The 25,999-nt window shown below is 47.1% G+C and overlaps 1 protein-coding gene across 7 annotated transcripts in view; it reads left to right on the plus strand.

The window, feature by feature from the left end:
• Positions 1-25,999, plus strand: part of KIF1B (kinesin family member 1B) — a 121,698-nt gene that overhangs the window by 63,404 nt on the left and 32,295 nt on the right. For 5 of the 7 annotated variants that reach the window (XM_044445348.1, XM_044445350.1, XM_044445349.1 and 2 more), the window contains exons 16-24: positions 1,325-1,404; positions 2,958-3,064; positions 4,001-4,084; positions 4,482-4,662; positions 5,848-5,920; positions 21,029-21,125; positions 22,230-22,378; positions 22,975-23,156; positions 24,418-24,555. In XM_044445348.1, coding sequence (XP_044301283.1) covers positions 1,325-1,404; positions 2,958-3,064; positions 4,001-4,084; positions 4,482-4,662; positions 5,848-5,920; positions 21,029-21,125; positions 22,230-22,378; positions 22,975-23,156; positions 24,418-24,555 — 1,091 coding nt within the window. Of the gene's footprint in view, positions 1-1,324; positions 1,405-2,957; positions 3,065-4,000; positions 4,085-4,481; positions 4,663-5,847; positions 5,921-11,453; positions 16,391-21,028; positions 21,126-22,229; positions 22,379-22,974; positions 23,157-24,417; positions 24,556-25,999 lie in introns of those variants that run through there. The other 2 variants (XM_044445353.1, XM_044445355.1) reach the window with 1 other exon arrangement.

Consider the following 25,999-nt stretch of genomic DNA (forward strand, 5'->3'; position numbering starts at 1 on the left):
GGCCATCAACTCTGTTTGATGACTCTTTCGATATATTTGCTGTTGACCAGGTTTGTTTGTGTGTGTGTGGGCTGAAATAGACACTTACGTAGACATTGCTACCTGTGGAATTACAAGATAGGAATCCACCCATCTCCTCCTTGCCTGATTAAGTGTATCCATCCTGATAGACTCGTTGCCTCTGTTCCTTTTAGTTCTGGTAACTTCATTTTATGCTGTGTAATGGCAGCTTGTAGCAATGAATGAATGTTAGAACCTTAGTTAACAAGCTAGATTTAGTGGTACGAATCTTGGGTGTTGATGTCCAGCTCTCTTCTCTTGGTCATTTTGTTCTGACATTTTCTTTTTCCTCTTACCTGTTCTTGCTGGCATTCCATTGGCTAGATTTTCACTCCAAGGCCATGTGACTTGTTTGCTGATTCCAATGGGGTATTTTCGCCAAAGAAGGTTGGTTTAGTTGCTCTAGGTTCTGATCAGAGTGTTCAGTACGAGCCAATAGCCACGATTCAGCCTAGCCTGGATTTTTTTCTTTTAGGACTTGGAAGTAGAACTTACAAGAATGCCAACTTAGGCACAATGAAAGCTTCTGGATTGTTTTTCCAGTGTGCATCATAGATCCTGTTGAGAAACTCCTTTCCTGATTCTTTGCCTGGATCAGTTAACCCTGGGGGGTTTTGGTTACTGAGTAGATCTTCAGCAATAGAAGTGGTGCTGGCCTGGCTTCTGCAGTTTCTCAGTCACTGCAACCACCAGCCATCTCTCCCTTCTCGGTCATTTGAAATAGCAAATTCTGGCTCGTGCAGGAAGAACCCAAGCCTTGGCCAGGAGCTGGTGCGCCAAGGAGATGCTCGCAAGGACCTGATTCCCCCACCCCCACCCAGTATCTGCAAATTACCCAAGCCCCTATTTAGTAATTAGACTGGGAGAAACGAGTGCAGTTTAGCTGTTGAGTCAGTGAAAGGGGGGAGCAACTTCCATGGGTTGCCCTTGGAAACCAGAGTGGGTCATACCCTGCTGAGCATACATTGTCGTAAACCAGGTTGCAAAATCAGCTTGAGGGACAGCCACATGGGGCCTGTGGGCCATGTTCTGCCCACCCTGGAGCATCAATTTTGCCAGTTCTTGACCGACAGGCAGTTCCATAGTTCTTTGTGTAATCTGCAGCCCTTTCTGTCCGGCAGTAGTTTCCGTTGATTGAATAAAGGAGAGGTTTTCTGTAGGGACAGTTAAACCAGAGTTGCATTTGGAGCAGTCGGGACCTCTTTCAAGGTGTGGTGCTGGGGCAAGCGAGGCACGGATTAAGGCTGTGCAATTCTCATTTCAGACACCTCATCTGGTCAACCTCAACGAAGATCCGCTCATGTCAGAGTGCCTCCTTTACTACATCAAAGATGGCATAACAAGGTAAGTAGACACACTGCTGTGGAAGGGTGCGAGGCACTTGTGGCCCTACAACTGTTTAGGCCTAAGCTCCTGTCAGCCCTCTCCATTGACAGGCCGGGACCTGTGCAGGTTGCGGGCCACAAATCGCCCACCGCTGCTGTAGAGGGCTGCCTTCTATTAGTGGCACCTTCCCCACTTTCTCCTCCAAAGCCAAGCCTGTTGTATGAAGTCTTGGCCACCCGGCCAAACAGGCACTTAATAACAGGCACTTGCTGACATGCATGGAGTCAGCTCTCACTGTTAGAGCTGGAGTTGTGGGAGAGTTTTTCCATATATGAATTGCCAAGGCAGGGCGGTTGTGTTAGCCAGGCATTTTCCTCTGAGGGCTTGAATGATGGCGGTGGGGAACACATTGCCATTCTGAATCACCTGGAATGCCATATTCAGCTTTGGTTTGCAAACATGGTGAGAGAAGATGCAGGAAAGGGACAGTTTCAAAGTTAAAAGCTTTAGTTATTGACTAATGTTAAAAGTTTGAAAAAAATAGGATGGTCTTAGCCTGTTGTCTAAATGATGGTGCTGGTGATTCCTGTGCATTTCCTTGGGGTGGGGAAGCCCCTTCCTCCAGCAACCACCTAAACTCTGAAGGCAGGAGAACCCAGAAAATGATTTTGACAGATAGGTGTCTTTGTATGGGAGGAGCCTGGCCTTTAACGTGGCCCTTGGAAATACGTGCCTGCACCGAGCTCTAGTCTATGATGCATAGGAACCTATCATTATATATTGTGTGCATGGATTCTAAACCCAGTGTCTGCTTTTAGACATCACATGAAACAATGATTTAGCAAGATATAAACTATGTGGAGTGGCATCCATGCAATTCACTGTTAGTTTTAGAGTCTGAATTCCAGCAGCTACAAAAAGAACATGTGGGGCCACGTGTTGCCTGCTCTGCGCCTACTTTCTGCAACATGTATTGTTTTGTATTTCAGTGTGTTTCTATTATAAAAATGTGAATAAACACTTTTAAAAGCTAGCTTTCTCTCAGACTTGCACACTTTCTTCTCCCCTCCTTCCCTCTCCTTCTGGACATTCAGACAGAGGATTTAGGAAGCACTGCTTCCAGTTTGGATTAACCATGGTTTGTTGTGTTGTCTGAATCTGGAACTGTGATTAATATTAACTGTGGTTTGTTGAAAATGCATCAACTTCAAACTGTGGATTCTGAGGCTGGCTGGTTTTGTTTATAAATTTTATTTGCAACGATAACAGAAAAAATGGAGAAAGCAGAAATGATAATGAAAGGACCAGAGTACATGACAGAGAAGGAAACCATTTTGTAGCACTTGGTTGCTCTAAAAGTCATTTGTAGGCTCAGAGTGGCTGCTTCAGTGCTAAAGGTGCCACCTTCCCGAAGTGCCAAAGCGGCAGACATGGAGCATGCATGGGTTGTGGACCGTATGTTGTCCACAGCTGCTGTCAACTGGGTGTGTTCCTTGGTGCCAGTATCAATTTGTTCACGATCCGTGTATTTGGTCTTAAAAGCTATAGAGAATTCTCTTTGTTGGACGTAGGGTCGGCCAGGCAGATGCTGAACGGCGTCAAGACATTGTGCTGAGCGGGGCCCACATCAAAGAGGAGCACTGCGTTTTCCGAAGCGAGAGGAACCACAATGGCGATGGTGAGGATGCTGGGCTTGCTTACTGGGTTAAGTAGCTCAGACTTTTTGTTCTCTGGGATTCCCTGTATCGATACTTTCCATTTGTCACCAGCTTCTTAGAGATAAGCAAAATTTACCTTCGACCAGCTCAGGCTTCCCCAGCCTGGGGCCTTCTAGACGTGTTAGGCTGCAACTCCCAGAGTCCCCCACCCGGCATGGTTGGCTGGGAGATGCTGACAATGGTAGCCCAGTGCATGTGGGGGATTGCCTGGCAAGGAAAGATGGGGCTAGCTACATTCTGGCCTCCTCTGATGATGCGGCTTTGCCTCTTAGCTCCATTCCAAGTTGGACATTGCTCGTGGGCCTGAGGGAGGCTTCTGCTGATCTGGAAACTGGGCACTTGCAGTCTGTGATGTTCGCGTTTGTTATTTAATGCACATCTGTCCAGTTTCTGTCTCCTGAAGCGGCGCATAACAGTGGAAAAGAGAGAAACGGGCCTTGCTATCAGGCTATCAGACGCTAAAATGGCAGGGCATGCAAAGGAAAGGGGAGCGGAGGGAAGAGGAGGGGAAATTGGCTTTTCGAGGCCATAAATTGGAGGCCGTGTCTCTTGGGATATGAGTAGCTGGGAACACAAATAGGAGGGCACTGTTGCCCTCCTGTTCCACTCGCGGGATCAGAATGCTGGACTGAACTGGTCTGACCCAGCAGGACTTTTCTCTATGTCAGCCTTCCCTGTTCAGATAAACTCTCTAGATGTTTTGGACTCCCAGTTCCCATCTGCCCCAGCCAATATGACCAGTGGTCAGGAATGCTGGGTGTTGTGGCCCAAGATAGGGAGTGGGGAGTAGGTTGGGAGAGGTTGTGCAATGTCTCCTAAGTGGTACCCGGAAGCTCAGAGGTTGTCTTTGACTTCTCCCACTTTAGCTGCATGAATACTTTTTGCTTGCTTTCCAGTTATCGTGACGCTGGAACCTTGTGAGCGGTCGGAAACCTATGTCAATGGCAAGAGGGTGGTGCAACCTGTCCAGCTACGCTCAGGTAAAATGTTGGGATTTAGATTTCTCTGCTAGAAGCTGCAGTGTTTGGGAGAGGACCGTGTGGCTTCAGCTCCACTTCTTTGTCCATCTAGCCCTGTGTCCTTTTGCCCTCGCTGGCAGTGGCAATTTGGGGTCTCTTTCACGTCACTTGCTGTTTCATCGTTTTCGAAACTGGAGCTTCTGGGAATTGGATTTGGGGCCCTCTGTATGCAAAGCAAGCGCTCTGCCACTGAGCTGTGAGCCCTTCCCGTATGCCCGTCTCTTTTCCTTGGTTAGAATTTTATGGGTTCCGGTTTTTGATTGTCCTTGAGCGTTCACTGCCTGAGGATGACATGGTTCAGTTCCTACTTGTTAAAAGCCCCTTCGTCACAATCCTTTTGTTTTTATGGCCTTTCCAGGAAATCGCATTATTATGGGCAAAAATCACGTGTTCCGTTTCAATCATCCTGAGCAAGCACGGGCTGAACGGGAGAAGACTCCCTCAGCAGAAACTCCCTCTGAACCAGTAGACTGGACATTTGCTCAGAGAGAACTGCTGGAGAAACAAGGAATTGATATGAAGCAAGAGATGGAGAAAAGGTAATGAAAATACGTGTAGTGCTGAATGGAGAGATTCTGTCTGCTCGTAATTGTTTGAGTATCTAGTCCATATTGTTGATTATTGTATGGCGTCTGTTCCAGCCTGCCTTGGTCCAACAGGCTCTGATATGTTGGCCTGCAGCACCCATCATCCCCAGCAAGTGGAGCTGCTGTTTGGGAACCGTAATCCAGCAGAGATGGCTAGCTTGGGGAAGGGTGCTGTACTGCATACTCCATTTCCTCTTGTACACTCTGCTTGACATTGTGCAGCCTCATCCCTTAAATCGATTAAAGACGAATAGGTAAATTCTGAATATTTTAGTAGGAGTGTTGAGTGGTCCGCGCACAACACCTCTTTTGGCGAGGCCGCATGGCAGTTTCAGAAGGTTAACCCCTTTGTAGAGTGAGAAGGCTTTTCAGGTTGTTTTCCTGCCTGCACGGGGAAGGATTTTGCACCGTCAAGAGATGCAGGCTTCTTCTCGAAACGGAGCTTGAGTCGTGTTACGTACAGGACTCTAGTTTCTCTTCAGAATTTGTCGCATTCTCCTCACCTGTGATCGCTTGTCCGATCTCTTTCTGCAACAAGAAAGAACAGGTGGAAGATTAGAATCTAGCGGTGATTTGCATTCAGCCTCCAAGGGCCTCAACTCAAGGAAAATTGCAAGGCAAAACAACATGGCTGCTTTTCTGTAAATTGCTTATACTTTTAGCCTCTGTCTTTCTCCTGTGTAGAGGAAAAGAGCTGCCAAGTTGCTTCTAGCCAACTCTGTGTTAAGCTCTATTTCTACTGGGCAGAATTTAAGAATTCCTGATCTTGGGTAACTCATGTGAAAATATTTGGTCAGGGAATGCTTCATGGCATATAGTAGATAATAGATTTCTGGCTGGTGGCAAATTGACTTTAAGACTTTGAGCCCATCTGCTCTGCCCACCTACAGTTTCATCACTTTTCCAAGATGGTTACCACTTTTACAGTGTTGAAACAAATCCATCTCCCCTTGCATATTTCTCCCAGAAGGGAGAAGCTGTTCTAAATAGAATCTCTCCTCCTATAAGTGGAAATGATTAGTTTTGTGGGGAAATCCTTTGTGGGGGGAAGCAAGATGGGAAGGTGCAGCCACGGATCTCACCCTGATTACTAGGTAAGTGGTGACCTGCACAACTGACCTTGGCTTCTTTTCTCAGACTTCAGGAGATGGAGATCCTGTACAAGAAAGAAAAGGAAGAAGCGGACCTTTTACTGGAGCAGCAGAGACTGGTAGGTGTTGACATTTATGAGCTTTCTGCAAAAACGTGATATGCTGACCTTCCTGATCCTCGCAGACAGGAGAGGCAACTCAGATTCTTACCTCCCACTCTGAACTGTCCCTTCTTTCTATGCTACTTTGTCTTTAAATTTGACCGCCTGGAGGGCACCTGAAGTATGGAAACCTTGCCCTTGAGTTGCTGTTGCCCCTGTGTAAAGATGGTGCCAATGCCCTGGGTCTTTAAAAGGAAGGCTTGTGTGTTGCATTGTCACCCCACCTCCCCGGAGTTGCTTTCTGGTAGTCTTGCTGGTTACCGTTGCTGTGGAGGTTTGCCCATTTTCAGTTCTGTCTTGGATTGTTACCAAGTACTAATTCTCTACTGCTGAGAAGAAATGTCCGGGATTCCATTTTGTGTGCAAGGATTTTTCAGAAACGTGGTGTCCCAGATGGTTGCTTGAACTATGCATGTCTTAACCTGTCTGCCCTGCATGGAGACTGAGTCTTTAGCAAGGGTCTTCTGGATGCATGTGGGGTTATGTCACAGGCAAGTGCTTGGGGCTGGCAGGCAGGCAGGCAGGCAGGCCACTTCTGAAGGTGAGACAGCCCATGGTGCCCTCCCACTGGCCTACAACTCCCAGCTTGCCCCAGCCATCCTTTCCAACACGTTCGCAAGGTGCCAGGTCTGGGCAAGACTTGAGTCAACAGTTGACAGAATGCTTGCGGCAAAGTGATCAGACTTCCTTAAAGGAGAGGAGGGCGGTTGCTAGGAAAGAAGTAAGTCTTCCCAGTCAGCCTTCCTGGTCCTGGAAATATGCCACAGGATCTTTGATCTGATTGATCCACAGCAGATCTCTCAGATAACCCTGTTTTTCCTATTTAGACTCTGTCAGGAAACCGAGTTGATTCATAAGTGAGGCATAGCAGCTTCTTTCAGCTGAAGGGCCAAATTCCGTTTTTGAGACCCTCTCTAAGGCCCCAAAATGTAAATCTGGGAAGGCCTCAAATTCCTGCCACTAAATAATCCTTAGGAAATATATTTCACCTTTTTAGTGATTTCAAAAGCCAGGCAAACACAGGACAAGCAATGGTCAGAAGAAGGGTGGCGGCAGAAAAAAGCACATGGCTACCTGGAGAACCATAATGGGGCCTCAAGTGAGCTGGTTTTGGCCCATGGGCCTGCAGTTAAAGCCCATGGTGTATTGCTTCTGAGAGTTTAAACGCCTAGTGGCAAGAGCTAGATCCATTCCTGTTTCTGAAATGTAAAGGGGTCCCTTGGATGAAGGCAGTGCTTGAGGACAAAATGTATTCACCTCGTCTCTGTGCCACCTGTTAACACAACCATTCCTAAGGCAAATTGCCTTCTAGGTAAAACAGTACAAAATACAATTGGCGTGCAGTTGTACTTAGCGATTTTTTAATAAAACCATTGACAACTTGGATCCTAACTTTCTTTCTATAAACAGCACAGAATTCATGGAACAGGAAGTCTGCCTCCCTTTTCCTTGCGTAGCTTCCTTTGTTTCCCAGACCTCTGCCTCTGGGTTTCAGAGAACCTTCAGGAGAGCTAGAGGGTATATAGGAGAGGGCTACAGGTGGAGGGGAGAGTTAGTTGAACCTTTCTTCTCCTTTCATGTGAATGGAGGAGCAATATAAGATACAAGCCTAATAAAAGCACGCTTCCCATTAAACCCCACATACCTGCAGAGAGCAAACTTGTTTTCAACAGCTTCTGATGCGAGTCCAAAGGCAAACATAGAAACGTAGAAATTTGCCTTTTACTGAGTTAGACCCTTGGTCCATCCAGCCCTTGCTAGCAGTCTGTCTCCAGAATTCTAGACAGGAGTTTTCCAGCCCTGCCTGGAGAGGTCACTGTCCGCTACAGCTCCCTCCCGAGGCCTCTTGAGGAAATGCATTCCACTCTTCTGGAGGCACAGCCAAAAAGATGCCGCTACCAGTAGAAGCCGAGTTTAGTTTTCAGAAAGAGCACTTGGAGAAGATCCTTGTTGGTGTACCATAAATCCGCAGGGGCTTTTGTGAGAGAAGGCAACTGCAAAAACCTTTATGGGTCTGGCCTTGCAGGGTCACTGAAGGTCAAAAGCAGCACTTTGAATGGAGCTTGGAAAGAAACCAGGTAACCAGTGCAGGTGTTTGAGAACTAGTGGAATAGATCCCACCCGTTGACTAGTGGGCAGTTGCATTCCGCACCCATTGGAGCGTTCAGATCATTTTTGGAAGCAACTGCGCAGAGAGCGGATCACGTTTTTCCAGTGTAGAGGATGAAGGATGCAAGCCATATCTCCAATTTTCCAAAGGAGGGAGGGAGCTAGGTATGTCAGGTAAGAATCTAATAACTTATACTGAAGAGGACAGATCAAACAGGGCCGGTGGGGTAATCCATGGTTGCTAATTGAATGGGCCAGATTTGGATTTCACCTGACACAGAAGGCGTTTTGCAGGATTACGAGCTAATCTGGAAAGCAGACTGGCAACTAATTGGGACCTGTGGTGTCCGGTAAAGTGGGAAAGGCTCAGAGCTTCCTAAAGGAGAGATGTCAAACAAGGGCTTTAAGGAGTCATTTAGGTTTCCCCTTTGGTGGCCTGTGGAAACCCTGTGGCACCCCACAAAGCAAATGGCTGCAGGTCTTTGAAGCTGTTGCCAGCACCGGCCTTTTCCTCTTACTGTGCTTTAAAATAGTCTTCCGCAGCCTGTTGTGAACAATGACTCCCAGTTTTTCTGACCATGCTGGCTGAGGCTGATGGAAGTTGAAGTCCAGCAACATTTGGAAGTCGCCAGGTTGGTGAAGGCTGCTCTAAAGCCACAGAAGGGGATGCAGTGAGTGTGGTGAGTTATAGGCTGTGGTTCATCATTAAGAACAGGCAGTATGCCAAAATGAGGCAGATGTGTCGTATTCGTTCCTTGAAGCTCACATGGTCCCAGGGCCGTCTTAACAGCATGATGGGCCCCGGGCAAAGCAGTGTACTGGGGCCCCTACGACAACTACAGCGACTGTTAATTGTGGAAGTTTTCCAATTTTCCAAGGGTTAACATACACAGATTAGTATGGGGCCCACAGGCAAGTGCCCATCAGGCCCATATGTTGAGATGGCCCTGCGTGGGAGTTAGTGTTAAGATCAAGGCAGGAAGAATACTGGATGCTGGATAACTCCAAGGGGCTCCTGTTGATTGCTTGAGCTCTCTCCTACTACAATAAATACGATTTATTTATTGGAAGTACTCTCAGCTGGCAGTAGACTACAAGTAGAGCAGAAGTGTGGCTGCAGGAACTGGCCAAAGGCTCCTTGCCTGATTCTATAGCCTGTGATTTGTGCAAGGTCGGAGGCTCCACCAGGGCCTCATCCTCTGATCCAGAGGACGATGGCAGAGCTGTGCACCACGGCTAGGAGGGCCCCGAGTAAGACACCCACCTGTCTTGCCCCCAAGGAAGTAACTCTGCCTGTCTGCATCCAAAACTTCTTCTGCCCACTAGAAGTTCCAAACATGGCACTGCATGCAAAATACACTTGCATTTTGAAGGAACAAACCAGTTAGCCAAACTGAACTGTGGTTTCCTTCCTTGAGAGTTCTGTGGGCCTCAATATTTAGAGGGAAATGTTTTGCTTGTCTGCAGAATGTTCTTCCATGAAGGAAGGCAGTTAGATTGAAGCTAGCCCTTGACTACTTCAGTATAAATAGTACCTCTACTTATTTAACTCCCCCGCTCCCCAGTGATGAGTTGCTTTTGTCCTCCTGGCCATCATAAGTGAATGGGGTGAGAAAAGCAACCCTTAAAACAATTTGATTAGCTTTTAAATGTCATTGCATTTCTCTCCTGCCATTTCTCCAAGGAGCCCGAGGCATGATGTGTATGGCCTTCTGCCCCCCGTTTGTATCCTCACAAATTCTCTGTGCAGTAGGCTAGGCTTAGAATTACTCGGAAGTCACCCATGGCTGGATGGAGACTTGAACCTGGATCTCCCCAGTCCTAGTCTAAGTCAATAGCAAGTATCCAAACTTTAGGCGCTACGAGAGAGCAAGAAAGTAGGCAACAGTTTTGATGGTGTCAACATCCTTCTGCCCCCACCCCATCCCTTTCTGGGCATTTTCTTGAACGTAGCATGTGGTCTGTGTTCTGTTTGGGTATCTTCCATTTCCACTGCAGTATGATGGCCCTTTGCTCCTTTCAATCCTGAAGTTTGCCTACCTTGGGAATGCCAAAGCACCGTGTAATTAAATAGTGGAGTTCTGTGGTGGGTGGGCTGGCTCCCATGAGAAGGACACAGGCCTACGAACGGCCCAAGAGTTAAACTGGAGGTGTGGCCGAAACTTCCCAGGCTTCCTGATTCCAGGGTAACTAATTCTGATTCCTGGTTGTTGAAGCAAGCTCTGGGAAACCGCCATGGTGTTACATTGGGTTAAAAGAGGTCTGAACTGCTAACACAAATAAATGGGCACCACTCTTGGAACAGCATGAAAAACTTTGACGTGTGCTTGGAAAGCATTTCTTAAATCCCAGTGGTTTTTGTTTGTCTGTCTTATATTCGAAGCATTTCTTACTCCGCTTTCCAGCCAAGAAAGGCTCCCAGAGCGACTGTAAGCATGTAACAGCGACCAAAATTCATCTGACAATTTTTAAATTCATAAGAGCCTTGATGATAGAACAGTGGGAAGACTGTTGAAGACATTGAAATGTAGTCTTACTGGGGTCTGGTCTTTCAAAGTCTTGTGCATCTTTAGGAGTACCTACAATAATTAAAGCTCTTCTGTATTTTGAAAGCAAAATCTCAGTGGTAAATGGAAAAAACCCTTTGGAACGCCTCAGCTAGTCCTCTTGCTCTGTAGCAGCTCCTCCTTGAAGCTTGAAACCTTCTCACCGCTGGTGGCACTTACACTACTTCTAACACTGTTCTTCGTGACTGCTTCTGAGTCTGTTTCTCTCTTCTAACATTTGTCTGGCTGCTTTTCTAGTAGAGCAGACTGTAAACCTGAGCCATCCTGCACCACGTGTACAGCGTTTTCACTAACCAGTGTTAACTCAACTTAACCTTGGCTGTTCATCTGACCACTCAGCATACTGTGGGTTCACTCACTGCGGAGGGAAGACTTTTTTATTGGAATAACTCGGCAAATAACCAAGGCAAAAACGTTTGACTGGGGTCGTGCACGTGTTTGTAGCATGAGTAACGTATTGCTTCCACCTTCCTACCAGGTATTTGGTTTTGATTCTTCTGCCAGGTTCATGTGGATTGACTTATGGAAAGTCTTGGAATTTCCTAGGATGATTAGAGTCCAATGTTTCATGCAATATAGGTTGTCTGGATTTAACGAAAACAGCTGAAGACTCTTAGGACAAAGAGTATCTTAAGAGTATCTTAAGACTGGAATCCCACTCTAGACTTTACAACGTTTATTCTGTTTTATTCTTCCCTCCCAATGGCTTCCTTAGTTTTTAGTTGTGCTTTTTTGTTTTTTTCAACATTTTCCTTCTTTCCCCAATTTTAATTTTGGTTATTTTGGGGCCACCTCTCGATTTTTGTTTTCCAAAGGACGCGGACTCTGATAGTGGGGATGACTCGGACAAGCGGTCATGTGAGGAAAGCTGGCGGCTCATCACTTCCTTGAGAGAGAAGTTGCCTCCCAGCAAGTTACAAACCATAGTTAAGAAATGCGGTCTCCCCAGCAGCGGCAAGAAACGGGAGCCCATTAAAATGTATCAGATACCTCAACGCCGGCGCCTTAGTAAGGATTCCCGCTGGGTTACTGTCTCAGACTTGAAGATCCAGGCGGTAAAGGAGATCTGCTATGAGGTAGCCCTCAATGACTTCCGACACACACGGCAAGAAATTGAGGCCTTGGCCATTGTGAAAATGAAAGAGCTTTGTGCCCTTTATGGGAAGAAAGATCCCAATGAACGGGACTCGTGGCGAGCAGTCGCCCGAGACGTTTGGGACACGGTCGGTGTTGGAGACGAGAAGATTGAAGACGTCCTGCTCAACGGGAAAGGCGTGGCTGATGTGGATGATCTTAAGGTGCACATAGACAAACTGGAGGATATCTTGCAAGAAGTGAAGAAGCAAAACAACATGAAGGATGAAGAGATAAAAGTCCTCCGGAACAAAATGCTCAAAATGGAGAAGGTCTTGCCCCTTATCGGCTCCCAAGAACCCAAGGGCCAGCCAGCCGCAGCTACTACAAAAGTGAAAGAGGCTGGTCCCACCAATACGGCAGATGCTGAGGGCAGGGTAAGAAGTGAAGGGAGAAATGCTCCCAACCAGGAGGACCGTGTCTCTAAGCTAATGGAGGATGACCCTGCCTTCCGGCGAGGGCGCTTGCGCTGGATGAGGCAAGAGCAAATCCGTTTTAAAAATCTCCAGCAGCAGGAAATTACCAAGCAGCTCCGTCGGCAGAACATGCCTCACCGTTTCATCCCTCCAGAGAATCGTAAGCCACGCTTCCCATTCAAGAGCAACCCCAAGCACAGGAACTCCTGGAGCCCTGGCACTCATATTATCATCACCGAAGACGAAGTGATCGAGGTTCGGATTCCAAAGGAGGAAGACAGCAAGGAGGAGGAAGCCAGGGAAAGCAAAGACACACATGGCCAAGCCCACCTTCCCAAGAACCCCCAGCAACTTTGGTATATGTGCAGCCCACAGAGGGGTCCAGATAATGTCCAGATCAAGAGGCAGCCCTTGAATGTTCAACCACAGCCTAGTAAACCACAGCCAGAGCCCTCGGCTCCATTGCGCTGGCGGAGCAACTCTCTCAATGGCCAACAGAAGGGCCCGCGCCACCAAATGTCCGGCTCTTCCGAAATGTTGCCCTCTCACGGCGGGCCCCAGAACCACGATTTGCAGACTTTTCAGCAGAAGCGCCATATGCACCAGCACCGCCAGTCGTATTGCAATTATAGCAGCGGAGGAGTGAATCCAGAGAGCGCCACCGCCAGTGGGCACCCACGACAGACTGACTGGCCAAACCACTATAACCAGTTTGTGACCCCTCCGCGGATGAGGAGGCAGTTCTCCGCACCTAACCTCAAAACTAGCAGAGAAACAACTGTTTGAGTCCCAGGAGGGGTTGAGGAGGAAGAGTAGTGTTGGGGGTGGGGGTGGGGGGTGGATTGTAGCAATTCACCTTGGGGTTCAGGGGATGATCTTTAGCAATCGAGTGATTTTATATACAAAGCACAAGTCAGTAATTTTACCCATCTATTATTGGCGATAAAACACGTTGAAATTGTAATGCTTTGATGGTTGAAAGAGCCCTTATCATAGGTTTTGGGAGAAGACTACCATATGAGGTTTGGGTATCTTCCTTTTATTATATTGGAATTTCACTTTTTACAAAGAAACAATTCTGGAATTTCTACAGGGCTACTTTCCCCATGTTTTTGTTGTCCTTTGTACAATCAACAACACAAATCTACTTCCTAGTGTTGAATGTTGCCTGTTAAGGTTTTGGGTAAAAGTTTAAGAGTTTGATCGTTGTGTTACAGGTTATATTTGGCCTCCTTTTTTGTTTCCATTTTTCAATGCACATCTTCTTTAAATTCACCCATGAAAACCTTCTGGGTTTGGACCCTTCCTTTGGTTACTTGGTTTCCCTGCCTTTGGGAAATAAATATTAATATGGGTGACTCTTCCTGTGGTGGCCTCTGTGTAAACTTCTTCTTGCCAGAGTGCTTTTAACACACCTTTGTTTCTTGGTTTCAGTAGAATCAGTGTGAAATTACAGTAGCAGCCAAACTCTGCCTCAGCTCTGTATACTCAGCTCTGCATGCTGGCTTCAGCTATGCCATGGATCCAGCTGAAACCTCTGCCCCTCTCCAGTTCTTGCTTGGATTGATGTGTTAAGAGTAGGGAAAGCAGAGGACGATTTTTCTTGCTTTTTGGCTTCATCAGGACGAGGGCAACGAGGGTGGGTGGGTCGGTATACATGTGCTACCACCTTGAAATTGGTATAATCTACAAGGAACCTCAAGCAATCATTTTGTGAGGATAGCAAATGTCTTGTGTTGGCTGCATAGTTCCCTAGGGCTACTAAGCTTCCCTGGTTCACTTGAAGGGAATTTCAGGCAGTGCATCCAGGTTAGGTTGGTTGGGTAAACACAGCTTAGAAACCGGTGAGAAAGTTCTCTGGTTCACATTTGAATGCCGGTTTGTCAAATTTGAACTCGCTGAACTTAAACGCAAAGCGTTAAGCCTCAACATCTCTATTTTTCCAAAGATTATGATGCAGTGTATGAAAAAACCCACACACAGAGTGCATACGCTTGGAATTCTTACAAATTTTCATGTAGACCTTTCTTTAACCCCCACCCTGGGCCTCACAATCCAATATGGAGAAGACATGTAACAAACATAGTGCTGGAAAAAGGTGAAGCTGAGTCAAGCTGAGCTTCCCCGGATATGATTTGAGCAACAGCATCTTCATCTGTTTGCTCGCTGCAATGACTCGTGATTTCACAGTCCATTTTTGTCCGGGCATTCAATCTCATTCCTTCAGCGGGCCTGGACTTTGCACCAGATGTGAGAAATACCACTCTCATGTCATGATCGCACAGATTTCTGCTGTCTACAGATTAGACAGCTAAATTCACCATTCAGCCTAGGGGACGATGAAGCCACTTGAACGGACAAATACAAGTGTCTGGTTGTTTGGTTTCAAAGTGAATGTACTTCTCGAAGTACATTCTGGATTTTAGGTGCAGAAGCCAGGATAGTGGTCCAGCTTATGATGGAAAAGGCACAGCATGGGATTTCAAAAGTAACAGCTTAAACTGATTCTCATGCTGGTAGAAACGCCGTTACGTTCCCCTTGATTAGCTCCTTTCTCACTCCTGTAGTTTAGATATATGTGGGACTGAGCCTTCCTTAATGCTGTATTTTTAATCAAAACGAGGAACAGAGCAAAGAGCTCCATCAAGAATAAGAAGGGAATGGTGGAGGACTCTCGGGGCAAGAATCTTACAGCTTTCTTAAGAAAACATAAGACACCACCTGAAAATAAGCCCTAATGCGTCTTTTGGAGCAAAAACTAATATAAGATGCGGTCTTGTTTTCGAGGAAACACGGTAGTTTTGGCTTGTGCAGCATCGTTGGCTCTGGTGGGATGACACAGATGGAGGGAGAGGATGGCCTTCTAACTAAACACATGATTAAGGTAATGCAGGCTTACTGGCTTCCAAGTGCAAATGAAGTGCTTTGCCAAAAGTCAAGAGCAAAAGCGACAAGCATAGTTAGCATAGTCGCTATTAAGGAAGTGTGACTTATTCATGAGAAGCCGCCTGTAAGAAAATATCCCCTCTCCCACCCACTGCAGATCCCCCCCACTCACGCACACCTCAGAGGAGTATCTTCTGGCCAAGGGCTAGCTTGGAACCCCTGACAGTCCTCAACTAGCCGGCCCTCTTTCCACTTTGCCTTCCTGTGTGTCTGAAGCTGGGTGACTCTCACCCGGCTTATCTCCCAAGGGCAGATTCCAATCTCCCCTTCTCATCTGAGTCACATCCCTAGATGGCTCTTTTGCAGGGAAAAAAGGGCCTAATCCTTATACCCTCCCTGGTTTTTTAATAAATCCACTGGTGCTGCGAAAGTCCAACACTTTCCCTTCCTCACGGTATCAACTTGGACATATTCTGCACAGACATTTCAGTGGGATGCGCTCTCAAGTAACGTAGGTCGCCACTGTAACCAAAGCAAGTAAAATAATACTCAGGACAGCCTTCCCTAGCTTGGTACCTCACTGATATATGTTGGATTTGCAACTCCCATCACTCGTGGTGAGCCTTGCTGGCTTGGAGTGCTGGAAGTTGCAGTCCGTGTCTGAGGAGCACCCAGTTGGGGAAAGCTGCTTACTGGCAATGGACGGCCTGCTGGCCCTCCTTGTGGGGGCTTCTGTTATACCCGTGTAGTCAGTGAGTCTCAGTGCAGCTTTCAAGTTAGTCAGCTGAGTGTGTCCCTAAATATTTTTCTGATGGGCTTGCCAGGTAGGCAGGTACAGGGAGAGGAGGGACACCCGCTTTGGGGTGCTCTTTTCAGTCTTCTTTTCTGGCTCAATCAAGGAATCTCTCCAGAGGATCCTACATGTCTTTGAATGTAGTAGGTTCAGGAGGTTTTGTTTTTGTTTTTTGTTTTTGCTTCACTCCTAGGGCCCCTCTTACCTTATTGTTAGGCTGCATATTGTAAAAATAATAAATAAATAAATAAAATGTGCTTCGGATAGGTTGCATTTTGAAATCTCAAGAGTTTCCAGATGTGAACCCAGTTCATGATTACTGTAAAGGAGGAATTGACTCTTCCACTGAAGTGCTGACATTTGAAAACCTGTCCATTTATTATCGGTGGGGTTTTTTAAAAGTGGTTTTGACGATTATTATTATTATTATTATTATAATTATTAGCAAGTCTGCCTTTTGTGACAAGCAGAACTGCTCATGCATTTAAACAGTGCTTTCAATAAACTCTGAAATACTCTTGTATGTCTTTTGTCTCATCTTGGTTGGGATGCCAGAGCACTGGCTTTGGGGAAGCCCAGTGGGTTGAGTTTCGTGCTCCCCCCCACCCACTAACGACCAGCATGATATTGAGAAAGTGAGTAGAGATGTGGGTGTCTCGTTTTTCAGCTGCCACTCACATCCCCCCTACCCAGGATTTAAACAAGCCCTTAGTGACTGTGAATGGATGGGAAAGCGCATGCTAGTGACTGACCATGACGGCTGAGTGAAACAAGCCAAGATTGTGAGTTAAGCAGCCCAGAAATGTTCCATCTTTGCATTGTTATACTGTCTGAATCTCGAACTGGAGGTCCTTGAGGGAAGAAAAACCCAGGCTTGTAACACAGGGACAACCACGAGTCACAAATCTGGGCTGTTCTTCCCCAAACAACCTTCAATTCTGGGTTTGGATATCACAATAAATGATATGCTCAGGGTCAGAGCATCCCTGAGGTGTTTAACTGCAGCTTTGCTATGAACAACTAACAGTTAATAAAACATGAGTTGTTTCTGATGTACAAACTGGGTTGTTATCTACCAGAGAGAGTTGGCACTCTCCCGAAATTGGCAGACACATGCTGTGGCAACCCAAGCAGCGTGAACAGTTCATGTTAGATCTACCCAGATAAATAAAACCAACTGGATATTTTTCTCCAAGATATTTAAGCCATGTTTCCATCTTTTCTTTGACTGTATGTTCATCCTTAAGCCTTTGAAAGAGGGAAAGTAATTTTTGAATACATTAATGATACGAATTTTTAGCTAAAGGGTTTTCTGGCTATTTTCTCCTTAACTCTTTTTGCCTCCGAACAATATTGAATCTTCTTTCATGTGCTCCAGAGGAGCTGAAGCAGCCTGCTAAATTAACTGTTGAGTGTTGCCCAGGAAACTGGTTTACCTTCCCAAGCCACTTCTTTTCTTAGATCAAACATTGCCAGCCTTTGTGTTAGGAGTCTGTGAAATCAAACCAAGCTCCCTTCTGGTTATTGTAATAGCTCTGAGCAGTTTCCATATGTCATGGTGGAAGTGAGGAAATGATATTTAGATTTTTGTGCAGTAATTCTTAAGTTCTAATTTCTTAAGCCTTCTGAAAACTTGGTATGCACTGAAAGGGTTACAAAACAGGCGAGGATCAGGAAGTCTTATGCCTGAAGCCCTGTGAGGAGGTAGGGGACAGAAATGTCATATCAGAGTACATATTTTTATGGCACATGGAATTTTCAGGAATCGTACATGGGTAGTTTGGCAGTTTTTTGTTCAGTCTTCTCCCCTCCTCCCCCATACTGGAAAAATGACTGGATTTTTTTGGATGCCGTGGTTTTTCTCTACACATTTTTCTAACAGTCAAGACAAAGAAACCATGACGCAGGCTAATGCTTTGGAGGGGTTGTACTGATGGTGGCCTTTCCCATACCAGTACTCAGAAAGCTCAGACAAAACAGAACTTTTCGTTTGGACACTCTGCAACAATCCCGTCAGCACTGAGTTCTGCACCATATGCTTCCAGTGGCAGAAATCTGCCGCCTGGAACCTGAAGTGTGGGGTCTCCATATTCAGGGAGTCACTGGGATGCCTGTGAGCCCCTTGGATGCCTGAGTCTAGCAGGGACACGCGTCAGAACATGCGCAAACCCGGAGGGTTTCCACTGGTTTCCCTCAGCAAAGGGAAACTGCCTCTGCAGACAAGCTTTTGAGGAGAGGCCATCCCTTTTCACGCCCTGTTTTTCTGCCTTCCTTGTTCCTCTCCCCTTTATTACATTTAGATTCTTCTATCCACATGGCTTGCCCAGGAAGCCCAGGATAGGCCTCATGCAAGTGTGTCAAAATCTCCCACGCGCGTGGAAGCCGTCGCACGAGGGATGGTCAGCTTGAGACCTTCCAGTTGTCGATGGGCTGCAACCTTCATATTCGGCCATGCTGACTGGGGCTGATGGGTAGTGCAGTCCACGAAACACTGGAGAGTTTCACACCACCCACCTCTGCTTTACTTTCACTGTGCAAGCCAAAATATGATATCACTGTGTGTGTGTGTCTAGAGATCTAGACATACACACAAATACTGAGGAGGGGGGTGGTTAAACATATTTCTCAGTCTGGTAACATTTTTGGCTTGGCTTGGCTTAGGGCTGCTTCTAAAAAATACACAGAGGAGCTGCCCCTCCCAGCAAGCAAAGGGAAACAACTTAAGAACTTCTTCTGAATTCTGTTGTTTGCCCGTCTGGACCTCTTGTGTCGTCTTTGTTTGGCATGGTCTCGCCAGGGTTTGGGCCAGAGAAGGTTTTTCCATTGCCTGTCATGCAATCTAGCTAACTGGAGATGCTGTGGAAGGAATTGAAGACCTTCTGCTTGCAAAGCAGGGGATCTGGCGCCAAGCAGTGCGCCTTCTCCACTGGGACCTAAGCATCCCGCCGTGCACAGCTGTGCTTCCCATTCATGTTTCCCTCCTCCAGCAGCACCAGAGCAGTTTGATGCCTGCTCAGAAGATGGATTACCACAAGTCTTAAAAGGCAGGTGGGATTTTGATAGGTCACATCCCTTGGGTGCCGAAGCCCATGTCTTCTGGGCTCTCTTTCCATTGCAAGCCCAAAGAGAGGGTCTGGTTTGGAAACAGATGTGTCTGATACAGCATAGTGGCCTTTTGTGTTGAATTTGGGGCACGTGAATGCATGTCTCTCTCATCCCCCCCGCCATCCTCCCACGCCTGGCCCTCCTCCTGTATCCGGTCCCAAGCTAAAGTTGAACAGGCTAGCCAAGCGACATCCGACCTGTTTAGATTTAAGGTACCCATCCTGTGCATACTTGATATGAGAGTAGATGACACTGAAAACAGTGGGGACTTGTTTCTGAGTAAATACATACAGGTTTACATGAGTAGGGAAGAGTTAATCCATCCCGGCTTTATTTGGAAAGACTTGGCAATTAAGGACTGCTGTCTCCGCTTCCCAGGGGTTCCCTGACAATGCCCCACCACCACTTCCCGGGGATTCCCTGACAATGCCCCACCACCTCTTTGGGTAAGGGCACAAACGCATTCATTGCTTGTTAACCTAGATGGTGCTTTCCGGTTTGGGGCAATTCTTTTCTTCCGAGCATTTCTGTGTGTCAATCCTGTTTCTTTGCTTTGTGTTCTCTCCTGGCTCACCTTCTCTGCAAACTTGCTTTCTAAAAAGTAATTTTGGCTTTTTTTGACCTGCAGCCTGTAACATACGTGTTTTGTCTTGTTTTCTTGTGTTCGTTTCTGAGGATTGTACCATTTACTGGAGTGGGAATCACCTTTTATTACCCTCCCAGTGTGGGGGCACATTTGAGCCCGGCAGATTTACTGATCTCTAGCGTTACTGGGCTCTTTGGTTCCTGCATCAAGCAAGACAGAGCCATGGTGGGTGTGTCTGCTCTAGTGCAGGTTTGGAGGTGACCGTTCTAGACAGTGGCTAGTGCATGGAGCTTTTCAGGGCTTTGTCCCAGCTTCCTGAACGCTCTGTCCTGCCCCACACGCACTGAGGACGGCATCACGGAATAGCAAGGTGGGACCACCCACCACCTCAGGAGCATTCTTGGCTTCGTCGAATCACGCAGTTGGAAGGGGCTTAGCAGGCCATTGGGCCCAGCCGCCTGCTTAATGCGGGAATGTGTCTCCCAGCCAGATTCCAACCTGGCCTGAGCGTGCTTAGATGCCAAGACTGGGCGGGATCAGGCACTGCAGGCGATACACAAGAGAGAAGCCCCATCCACTGACCAGAGGGCCCCGTCAAGTGTTTACTGCCTCAAGTTCCACAGCACAAGGAGAGAATGTAGGGAATGTCAGGTGGACACGTGCCTGGCACCGAACCACTAGAGAAGTGGGGAATGGTCTTTCTCGAAACTCATCTAGGTGGGTCCTTCTTCAGGGGAACTTGCTTTAAAAGTCCTTTTGGTCTTGTCCAAGGGGCTAGATCAGCTTCCCAGCTGTGCTGGACTATGGCTCCCACCATCCCCAGCCAAGCTGAAGAACATGGGAGCTGTGGTCCGGCACTGCGGGTGGAGCTCTCCAGTTAGGCAGCTACAGAGGAGGAGAGACAGAAATCATGCCGGTTTTTCTACCTTGCTGCATTAAATATTTGTAGAACATAATGTCTGTGCTTTGAAATAAAAATACCAGCTATGCAAGGAGAGTCCAGGTGAATGGAAAAATCTGGGAAGAACCAGAGTGCCCCCTGGGTAGCTTGCTGTGGTGGGTGGAGTGGGCAATCTGCAGGCTGATTGAAGAGGCGCCGTTGAGCCAGATTGCACCCATAGTCTTCTGGTTGCAATGCAGTCTTCCCAACGAGGCACGTTCGGGTGGTCTTGGGGGTCAGCTCCCATCAGCTCCGGCCTTTGGGTGCCAGTGATCAGAAAAGCGGGGAGTTGTAGGGGGGTCCACACTGGGGAAGGCTGTCCACCAGCTTGAACGGCACTGGAAGACCTCTGGCTTCCCTGAGAAATATACGAGTGAAGGAATTCTTTGTCATTCTTTTCCACCTGCCTCTTTTCTCCTCTCTTTCCCATTTCTGGTGTATTTTGTGTGTTCTGGCTTCCCTGTCTTTCTCTCTTTCTCTCACTTTCCTCTGTCCCTTCTCCTACCTGGTCTTTCCTCTTTCCCCTTCAGGACTATGAGAGTAAACTCCAGGCCTTACAGAAGCAGGTTGAGACACGGTCCTTGGCTGCGGAGACCACAGAGGAGGAGGAGGAGGAGGAAGAGGAAGGTAAGTTCTGGGTATATCAGAAATGGTCTGGATCGGTCTCTGTGTGTGCTCTGATAGCGGAGCCTTCGTCCTCTTAGTAGTAGCAGGGCCCTGCTATGTCATTCAGTTTGAAATCAATAACCGCCAGGAACATTTCTGCATCAGTATTAAGGTCATTATAACTATTCTATTTATCCCCGCTCCTTTTTTCCATCATGGAATTAAAAGCAGCATCCCTTTCGTCACCTGTCCAGGCACTGACTGGACTCAGGCCAGGTTCACTGAGCTTCATCCCTTACATTGGACCCTGTAGCACATTTTATGGTCCTTAGCTAGGATTTAAGGGCACTTTCCCAAGGGAGAGGGAAGCTTCCCTCTTCTTGCGCGCGCGCGCGTGTGTGTGTGTAGGCATTTTTGCTAGTGTAGCTATTTGTGGACTGACTGAGGCTGTAATAATCTTTTTACATTCTTCTTTCCCTATTTCAAAGGGGCTCCTTAACTTTATAACTTCTCTCGCAAAAGGTCTAAGGCTGAACAATGGCTTTGGCTGAGAGTTGCTGCAGCCTCGTGAAGGAGGGGGCTTATATTTTTATTCCTTGTGGGTTTCACATTTACCAGAGGTTGGTGAGTCAGTTCCACAGACGTGAACTTGGGTCCCTAAAATTTCTGGGAATCTTCTAAGGATGAAAAACACTGGGATGATGGTGGTGGTGGTGGGAAGCTGGTGTGCTGCAAAGTAAAAACCTGCCGCCCGGTGCCATCTTGATAAATGTTGGCGTTCACCCATCATCTCAGCCTTATACTTGGGTTCTTGTGCAAGGGGATTTTCTTTTAGGGTCACCAGTTTGCCTTCCAGGAAATGAATGTGTCTTGCCTGGCTGTGCTGGCCACAGAAGCCATTTTGTGAACGAGCAAGCTTCACCTCCATGGTAGCCAGTCTGGGAGAGCACCCAAGACATTCAACATCCCAGACGTGCTTGGTGACCCATAAAGTATTGGGGACATCTGTGCTATAGATTCTGAACATATACGCAGTTAGATAGTCTGAGGGCGAGCCCGATGAGAAACAGCCGCTCCCCCGGTTGCTAGAGCGGTTTGCCTGAGCTGCGTCTGTCCTTCCTGCAGTGCCCTGGACTCAGCACGAGTATGAACTCGCCCAGTGGGCCTTCCGGAAATGGAAATTTCACCAGTTCACTTCCTTGAGAGATCAGCTGTGGGGGAATGCAGTCTACCTGAAAGAAGGGAATGCAATCAGTGTGGAGCTGAAAAAGAAGGTACAGGGGCTGTCCATGCATGTGGCTGGGTGTGACCCGGGGATTCAAACTCCTTGAGGAGCAATTTTGCCCAGCCATGAGCACTTCAAATTGGAGGGAAACACTTCAGATGCAGTGTTCCCTCCAGCGCCTTCAGGATCTCACACCTCTTTCCCTCCAGCTATCGATCGTTTGGTGCTTTCCCACTTTTTGTGCAGTTTTTCTTTCCTAAATCAAAAGGCTGAAATGCCTTTCTTAAGATTTAGTAAAAGCTTCACGCTAGAATTTGCTGGGATCCTGGCCTTATCCAAAGATGATAATCAGTCGAATTAATTAGTAAATAATTCGATTTATTTATTTAGTTAAAATTTTTGTGTGCCATCCCTTATGCCTTGGCATCGGGACGGCTCCCAATCCAAATATTGATTATTAATTACTTAAAATAAAATGATGTCTGGCTCAAGATAAGCTTCTGGTGTTCCCATGAGCCAGCAAGTCTCTAACATTGTGCTCAAATCCAAGCCTGGCCCCACAGTTCTCCTCTTGCATGTTTGTTTATCTCTTCCTCGCCCGCTTGGGCCTGGACTGAATGGCTCCTGTGGATTCCCACCCTCCAGGTGCAGTTCCAGTTCGTGCTGCTGACGGACACCCTCTACTCCCCGTTGCCTCCTGAGCTGCTGCCCCCTGAGGCGGAGAAGACCCGTGACAGCCACCGACCATTCCCCCGGACCGTGGTGGCCGTGGAAGTCCAGGATCTGAAAAACGGCGCCACTCATTACTGGTCTCTCGAGAAACTCAAGTACGCCATGGAACCAAGTGGCTGCATTTCAGTGGCCGGACTAAGAAATGTGTTACTCCTCCAAAATGGCTAGTCGCTCGCCTTAGACTTCCAGAGCAGAACAGCCAGACTGAGCCTCAACCCCTGCACTTCGCCAGGAAGCCCCCTGCCTGGTCTTGGGCCAACTGCACACCGTCTTAGCAACAGCCTACCATGCAGGGGTGTTGTGTGTGCTCCCCAGAACTCCGCCTTCCTCAAGCTGCCTTTCGGCAGCGCTGTGGGACTGTGGGCAGTGCTGGCTGGGAAGGATGGGCCCCTTCCCATCAGGCCGTTGAGAGTGTCGGCCTGCTGAGCCCCAGAGAAAAGTTTCCCAGCCTGCACAATGTGCATTACACTCCTTCCCCTGCCTGCACGCATACACCGCAGCCTCCCGGCCGCATGGCGTCTCCCCCTCCCCAGGCATTTTTACAAGGTACTGTTGCTGCTCCCACATTTGCTGCAGCAACAGCGGCCACAGTGGCAGGAAAGGGTGTGATTGTCCCCCCGGCTGTGCAGCTCTGCTTCCCCGTGAGACGTGTGCTGCGAAACTTCCACTCTTCTGCTGCCGCCTTGCAGAATTCCGGTGGTAAAACCAGAGCCTGGCTGCAGCACATGGGGGATTGGGAAGGCAGCACAAAAAAGCCGGTTGAAGCACTAGGTTCTTTGTTGCACGGTTGAGCGGGTGACGGGCAGAGTGGGAGGGCTGCTCTTTCCGCCCCCTCTCATGGGCTCAGCAACAATGGACAGCAGGTAGCAGGAGGGAGGGGGCCCTCTGCTGGAGCCATCTCTCTCCCTCTCCCTCCCTCCCTCTCTCTCTCTCTCTCTCATATCTATCTATGTCTATCTATTTAGAATCTTTGTATGCCGTCCCATCGCTTATAGCCTCGGGATGGCTCACATAAATAAATAAACATGATACATAAAAAATAATACAATTAAAAACCCCAGAATCACCCTGGCTGCAAAATTAAAACCTATAAGTATTATTAAGAGTTGTTAAAATAGCGTTTAAATAAAAAGGTCTTAGCCTAGCGCCGAAAAACAAATAACGACGGGCACCAGGCAGACCTCTCGGGGAAGCGCATTCCATAGATGGGGCGCCACCGCAGAGAAATATCTAGGCACTACTGGGGGGGGGTCCCCTACTGCTGCTGCATCTCCCTCTGTTTAAAGCAGTGGCACACATTTTAAACCAGTCCCGGCTCTGCACCAACCTTTGGGCATTTTCTTTTCTGCCTCCCAGGCAGAGGCTGGAGCTGATGCGCGAGATGTATGACCGAGCAGGAGAAATGGCCTCCAACACACAGGAGGAGAACGAGAGCACGATGACCGGGAGCGACCCGTTCTACGATCGATTCCATTGGTTCAAGCTGGTCGGGAGGTAGGTGATCACACACCCAGACCTGCCCATTCACATTATTGTTACAAGGTGGTGAAAGAAACATCATGGGAAGCACCTGGAAGCGTCTCTGGTTTTGTCGAGCTCAGTTTTTTCCCTGTCCAAAATGCTACTTGGTAACACAAAATGAGACAGGTTGTGACGACAGCGTTCTCTCTGCACTGTTGCTCACTTTCAGAGCAACGCTTTCATGCCATGGGTCAGTCTAAAAATGACAACAACAATGACAACAAGAATAAGCAAAAGGGACCTCAGAAGTTTGCAGGTCCACGAAAAAATGAACCTTATGTGTGTGTTCCGGGGTTCACTGAGATACTTTATTAGTTTCTTGTTTAATGTTTTTAAATAAGTTTTATTATTATTATTTTCTACAAACTAAAAACATCAATCATCAAAGACATCAGACCTACTGGGTCAGCCCCCCATATTTTTTTTAATAACAATCCATAGACATATTCAAATTTATGCATAGTCCCGTTTCTCTAGCCAATAATAGAAAGAGTTCCACATTTCATAGAAATATGTGTCCTCTTTCTCCTTCAGAGACAAAGTCAGCCTGTCCATTTCAGCATAATCCAGGATCTTTTTAAAAATCAGTTCATCAGTAGGTGGTTCTTCACTCCTCCAGTGTTGGGCAAATACAGTACAATTACATGTAGAATCAGATACGTTGCGTGTTTGTCAACATCATCAGACACAATGCCTAATAAAAAGACTTCAGGTTTAAATATTAAAGATTTTTGTAACATTTACACAATCCATTTATGTATTTTAGCCCATAGTTTCTTGTTTAATGTGAACTTACCTAATATCACCCTTTCAAACTAATGTGTGAACCGAAATTTCACTATTCTTTGAAATTTGCACTGGAGTTTTCCCAATTAAAAAAAAAAAAAAAAACAAACCGTTTAGTTCTTTGTATTAGGGAAAAGTACACACAAAATACATATACATTCATGAAAACTACATTGAAAAAGGTATAATGTTGGTAAACTTAGTATGTATTTTAGGTAATATTTAGTACCAAATGTGTAAGAATTTGCATGAGAACTTTTAAAGAATAAATTATCATGAAGTTCCAGATGCACTGAAGTGAAGCTTAGAAGCATTCTATTTCAGGGGAAGCCAAATTTTAGGTTGGAAAAATAAGACACTGAAACTGAGAGATGCAGCCGTTTTCAGTTGGCATATCACCCTCCCTTGAGTCTGCAGGCACAAGCGGGAACTTGTCTCTGCAAAAGGGTTGACTTCCAGCCACCTTTACGTTTGTTTCTTCAGAAATGATCCAGCGCTGTAAAGAATGCTGGGGCCTTCTCCCTTTTGAAACTCATGCATGAAAGTGGAGCGAAACAGATCAAGTGTTATGCATAATCTCTGGAGTAGAGGAAGATTTGGGAGGGTCTCCGGAGAGAGAACCTCTGACCTG

Source organism: Varanus komodoensis, unplaced genomic scaffold (genome assembly GCF_004798865.1).
Source record: "Varanus komodoensis strain SLA01 unplaced genomic scaffold, ASM479886v1 scaffold48, whole genome shotgun sequence".
NCBI classification, from domain to species: Eukaryota; Metazoa; Chordata; class Lepidosauria; order Squamata; family Varanidae; genus Varanus; species Varanus komodoensis.